Source organism: Dipteris shenzhenensis, chromosome 10 (assembly GCF_047967505.1).
Source record: "Dipteris shenzhenensis isolate YYH24624 ecotype China chromosome 10, Dip_SZ_1.0, whole genome shotgun sequence".
Taxonomy (NCBI): Eukaryota; Viridiplantae; Streptophyta; class Polypodiopsida; order Gleicheniales; family Dipteridaceae; genus Dipteris; species Dipteris shenzhenensis.
This window is the reverse complement of record NC_141605.1, coordinates 9,391,320-9,397,456: the sequence shown is the minus strand read 5'-3', so window position 1 is coordinate 9,397,456 and position 6,137 is coordinate 9,391,320. Positions and strand designations below refer to the sequence as shown.

Sequence of the window (6,137 nt, the reverse complement as noted above, 5' to 3'; positions counted from 1 at the left end):
GCTGTACATGGTTGCCAAATCAGCATACAAAACTGAGCTGAATACTCCCCCCTAACTGCAACTGAGGGAGAGGGCGCTATCCAGCTGAAACTTCTGGCTGAAATGCACTGGGAGCTGAATGCTGAAATGAGGGGCAAACAGCCCTTTGTATAGAGCTAGGGACTAGCTGTGCAGAACCATAGATGAAATGTAGAAAGAGAACTCAAGCATGAGAGACACCGGAGATCTTCCTAACTATAGTACACTGCTTTATTCATACTGATGGCATAAATGCCTTGACTATGGAATTGGCATACAAAACTGAGCTGATTACTCCCTCCTAACTGCAACTGACGGAGAGGGAGCCATCCTGCTGAAACTCCTGGCTGAAATGCACTGGGATCTGAATGCTGAAATGAGGGACAAACAGCCCCTTGTATAGAGCTGGTACATGGGCCAACTGGCTGGTCGCTTGACCGACCAGACCCGTTCGTTCAACCTGCAGGGTCGGTTGACCGACCAGCTTAGGTCGGGTCAATTGACACGACTTGGTCCCTATTTTGAAGGCTGGCCGTCGACGACCCAATGGGCCTGCCAATTGGCTGCCAAACTGCCCCAGCCTGCAACTTTGCTGCTGCCATTTGATGGCTGTACAGCTAGTTGTCACTGCCACCTGTGCCTGGCACTCGTGCATGTGACACGAGAGGCCCACCAAACAAACACTGCCAAGCCCTATGAAGGCTCCACATCAGGAGGAATCCCTTTTTTGTTGGGGAATGCTCTAAGAAGATCCATCTATGGGACTGTTGCCACTATCCTCATGTGCGAGGGGCGTTCTTGAGAAGCCCTTGTTGAAGCAAGAGCTTCCAGGGCTCCAAGCCTAGGGTAAGGCCTTGTACCACTAGCTAGCCCAAAAGGGCTTTGCTCTGCATCTAGGATCAGTAATGCCAAGTCCGCCCTGGCGCTAGTGTTTCTCATACCATCCGACCTTGCCCACAAGAAATTGCGCACTAGGCGCATGAGCTGCCCCATGCACATAAGGCAATGTACCACGCCGTCGCTGAGAGAACCTGATTGACCACAAGGGCCTTGCCTGCTAGAGAAAGTTTGACAGCTCCAATACAGAAGCTTTGCCGCACATTCCTCCAATACTAAGACAATATATTGCTCTGCTGAAATATCAACCTAGGGGCCTAGGTATCTCGCTCTGTCTCTCCTCGGAATCCGTCAGAAGCCAAGTGCAACCTCACAATCTTGAACTTCATCAGTCGTCATGAGGAAACCAACTAATTTAGTCCAGTTTGATCCTGGCCCCCAAGGCCAAACAGTAAGTTGCTAGGGTGTCCCCTCTAAACTCTCCTCGGTATCCTCCACAAAGGGCAAAGGGTGCCATATCATTTGCAAACTCTAAACCTAAAAGGTCCTCCTCCTGGCCGATCGAGAGCCGCATCCTCATGAGGCTTTGCTACCTGGGAGCACAGAAAGTAGCCCAACAAAGAAAGAGAGGAAGGGGAGCAACCCTACCAAACTGAGCGAGAAAGAGCTAAGGTCTCTTGCATCTGGCCACCAATGAGTATCTGGCTGGCACTCTCTGCATACATAGCCGAAACTCCTCGAATCTATCTTTCCAAAAAGCCCATCCTCCGCATAGTACCCTCTAGAATGGACCACTCCACCCTGCCTTTTAAGCCTTCTTGAAATCCAGAAGAAGGATTGCGATAGGTTGAGACTCGTCCCGTGCCCAATCCACTACCTCCCAAAAAGTGAAGATATTGTCCAGGATGCTGTGTTCTTGAATAGAACCTATCTCCCAGCCACGGATGATCAGCAAGGTGAGGCCTCAACCGCAAACTCAAGACCTTGGCTAAGATCAAATAAGCAGTGCCAAGCAAGATAATCGATGTCCACTAACGTGTGTCAGACCTGTCCTCCCTTTGGGATCAAACAAATCCAGCCACGACACAAGGGCTGAGGAAGGGAGTTTGAGTCAAAAATCTCATAAAAAGCCAACCAAAAGGGATTATGGCCTGAAGGTCAAGCCTCACACTCTCGTAACAGTCTATGAGCCACTGTGAGATTGGGTCATGCTCTCTAAGGCGCTCTATGGATGCTAGATCTCGTTTTAGTGCTCTCTCTCGCTCCTACAGAGTGTGCAGCCAACACAGGGCCTGTTACTGGAACCCTGGAGCTCCTCACTGCTCCTCTGGATCACGTCTACCACCCACCATATGGGCAGACTAGGAGCTGTCACATGGACCTGCAATAGGGCAGACAGGTTTGTTGGGAATAGCCCAGCAATAGGGGTCTGCATTGGACCTATTTATAGAAGGATACGGGGAGCAGACTGGGTCAGCATTCTGCTGGCTCATGTCTGACCCAGTCTGGCCAGTCCCAGATTGACAGACAGGGTTATCCCATAGAGGGTCAGCAAAAAGTGCATAGAGTGGTCGTCAGTTTATGGATCTGATCGGCCGGCCTTATAAAAAAGCCCCATTGGGAGGTTTGCGTCAAATGGTGGTGAAGGTCAAATAAGGACACAGCAGTAGCGCACTCGAGTCTTTTATGGTTCTTTTACTCAAAGTTAGACAAATTGGAAGGGCAACTCAGCGGCTGCTTTAGATCTCATGTGGCTTATCTACTGGATAGGTTTTTAGGATGATGCAGTCATTATGGGATAATGCCCCTTACCATGGAGATGGAAATAATTAATGGTTCCAACCAAAATACAGAAGGAGAGAACCAAAAGCTTGTAGGCCGTGAAATTTGTCGAATTAAATCTTACAAGAAAACAAAACATATCTTTAAAGCACCTCCGGACGTTACAAGGACAACCCCTGCTCGAATTTTCTACCTTGAACCTCGACCTTTCCGATCGGATAAACCGAGCGGATCGCTCTCAAAGGAATCGAAGTAGTCCTGCACGCTCTTCGCTACTGGGGACGCTTCGGAAGAACGCTCTCGCCCCTTCGATGCCTTCTTGTCCACACCACGTTTCTTGCTGCGTCCTGATTCACTGCGCTGGACACCGGATGTGGGTGCATGGCTGAGAACTTTTGGTTTGCTCCGAGGAGGCGAAGAGCCATCATTGCACTCCAATCGAATGGGACCATCTTTCTCGGTCCAAAGGTCCTGTGCACCGGGCCTTTGGAAGCGGCTTGCGAGCTTTACAATGTGCTCCTCTGTTGTGACATTGTCGGAAGGGAAGGTAGCTAGCTTTTCCCAAGGTTGCTCGAGCTCAGGGTGAGCAGACAGGATTTCGGCGCGCTGTCTCATGTCATAGATTTTCTTCTCGCGAATCAATCGATTTTTGTCGATCTCTTTGCGTTTCTTCTCCTGCATACGTTTCCATTGCCATTTGGAGACACCGCCAGGGAAGGTGCGAGGCCCTCCGCCCATGCTGCGGCTCCATGAGAGGAGGGCATGGGGAGGTTTAAGCAAGGGTTTAAGGAATGACAGCATGGGGTAGCACGGGGATACTCATGCCCAATGAAAGCCAATTGAAAAGAAAGCTCCAAGTTTGTGCACCAATGGCAGGGCTGAGTGTTTGGAGCGCATTGGCAAAATCCACAACGCAAGACCAGCGGTCCAATGCCAAGGAAAATGCTTGTTCCTCCATGCCAAACCAACCCCACTCTCATGCGTGAGCCTCTCGCATGCGCGGGGAGGCTCTCTAAGCAAGCTTTGTATAAACCCTTGCCACGTGCGATGTGCAATCCATACGAAGTGTGGGTGTGTGCATGAATTTACAAAGAGGAACACCTGATGGTTTGCATATAGACATTCGGTGAATGTTTGTAGTTTCAGACCACAGCGTTATGAGAGTGCATACGAACTTGCTAGAGTTTTGAGCTCATGCACAAGGGTCAAGGATCCAAGCCAATCAACAATAAGAAGTCCCAAGATTGCATGCCAAGATATGGTGGGAAGAAGTCTGGCAATGGGCAACACACTTTCATAAACCTTTATCGTCTTGTCTGCGGGTTGTTCACGCTAGTTACACACATTGGAGGTCCTGTTTATGAGTGCACGTCTCCTCAGAATCCGTTTTGGCAGCCTTCATGCAAGGGTTTTGTTTAGTTTGGCTATCTTAGGCTCTCTTGCTACTGGCTACTGACTACTGGCTCATGGTCTTCTCGTGATATCTTTCTAGCTACTGGCTTGTGGTCTTCTTGTGCTCATGGTCTTCTCGTGCTCTCTTTCTTACTCTACGTTGTGCCTTCATCTTGGAGCCTCACTCTTCATGTAACAATTTACTCTCGTGCTTTTGCTTCTGAAGGGGTGGCAAGCGTATCTTCTGGCTGGGCAATCTAGGGTCCTTGTTCCTCGCTTGAACTGCTAGTTCATGAGCCCTTCTCGACGATGAGCTCTCGTTTGGAGTGTCTGCGAATCCCTATGTTATCATAGTCACGAGCAAGAGCTTTTGCTAGGGATACGTGTAGATGACAAGCGGTGAAGCACTCCCTGCTGCTACATCTCTGTACCATGGCGTATGGTCTCTGCTCGTCTAGGCCTTGCGCTACATCTTGGTAGGCGGTGTTTTGCTGGTTGAAATTGCTCTCATCAGTTCTTGTTTGTTGCTTCCTTCTCAACAAGTTGATCGACAAAACATTTTAGAATCCCTATGCAGTGAGCTGGGATCTCTGGCAACAGGCGGGTTTTCTTTCAACCCTTTTTTTTTTTGGGCCACGATTGGCACCTTTCCGGTTTTGCCAATTTGTATGGTTGGATTTTAAGCATTAATCGAAGTTCCTTTTCTCTATTTTTTATAAAAAAAAGAGTTCTTCTTGTTCTCTTGTGTTCTCAACTCTTCTCCATTCTTGTTCCTACGACTTTGTTTTGCACCGCGCGCACAGTTTTTTCAGGCAATTTTGTATACCAGAAGTTCTGCAGCTGCGTTATCTGCTTTTTGGCATCTGGAATGTAAGCGTCTAAAGTCTCAGCTAGGCATTGGAAGTCGGTCCTCTGGAGTTATAATCGTTTGCTCAGTTTACCCGATAGCATCTCGGAGACCTTCTGCAACAACAGAGACTTCGTCCTTTTACTCGTGTTTCTCCAATATGAAAGGTACGTTTCTCCTAGTTTCATTTTTTGGCCAAATCGATTGGTTTTTCTTTTGTTGTTGGTGGTTATCTCAGCTAGCGAGGTTGTTCTCATTTGAGATGGCTAGGATTTTCCTATGTCTATTTTGAGTTTAATTTCTAGAGGCATTAATGGCTGGCTTTTTGCTAGAGCTATTTTTGCATTGCTGGGATTCCGGTTGAGACTCTCTGTTCTTCTATGAGTTTGGTGAACTATACTATCCTTGGCTCGTCGTGTGGTTGGTAGGCTTCCTAGTTTTCGTGTTCATTGTACCTCCTTCACTTATTCTTCTTTGGCTTGTTCTGATTACGTTTGATCATGCCTTTACTTTACATTTGAGTCATGCTAGTCTAATTTTTTAGTTGCTTCTTTTATTGATGTTTCCTTAATTGTCTCATTTATGTATCTATAAAGAATTATATGTGTAAAGTTCGTGTTAAGCAATTTTAGAGTCTACCTCCGATTGTGTGCGCTTGGTTGCTATAGGTAGATATATATAGATATTTAGATATAAATATAAATATATATTTATATTTATATTTATATTTATTTATTTATAGTTATATATATATATATATAAAACTAGATTTGTTCTGTCCTTTAAATGTTAGATTTCTTTTCCTTGATTTTACAGTACAGTCGGTGGGTTTTGTATATAAAAAAGTAATTGGTTATAGCACATAGCCATGACTTAACATGAGCAAACAATGGATTAAAATTTAATCAATTACTAAGAAAGAGATGTGCTGTCATATGGGGAAATACATGTTAACCAATGACGACAACTACACTCTTTAACAACTTATACTTCAAACTAAACAATAAATTGGCATTGGACAAGGTACTTACGATGACACATACAAATAGGCATACCTAGTAATTATTTATTACAATGTCAAAACACATGACAAGTGAAAAATTGAGCAGACGTACACTAGGCATAACATGGTTAAGTGTGAATTTTTGCTTTACTTAATTGTGAGATGGATAACAACTAGAGGGATGCTCTCTAAACCTTCCTTCCCAGTATAACATGCATTGTTCTAACAATATGTTATGTTGCAAAGTTGCAAGTTAGT

At 45.9% G+C, this 6,137-nt stretch overlaps 1 protein-coding gene across 1 annotated transcript; it reads right to left on the bottom strand.

Moving 5' to 3' along the window:
- Positions 1-2,732: 2,732 nt before the first annotated feature.
- On the bottom strand, positions 2,733-3,601 carry LOC147897375 (putative DEAD-box ATP-dependent RNA helicase 33). Its single transcript, XM_087380766.1, has one exon. It carries the CDS (start codon positions 3,436-3,438, stop codon positions 2,827-2,829), a length of 612 nt encoding a protein of 203 aa, XP_087236892.1. The 5' UTR covers positions 3,439-3,601; the 3' UTR covers positions 2,733-2,826.
- Between the last annotated feature and the right edge of the window lie 2,536 nt (positions 3,602-6,137).

Excerpts from the sequence above, each read along its gene's own strand:
- LOC147897375 (XM_087380766.1), bottom strand. The coding sequence starts at position 3,438 with ATGCTGTCATTCCTTAAACCCTTGCTTAAACCTCCCCATGCCCTCCTC.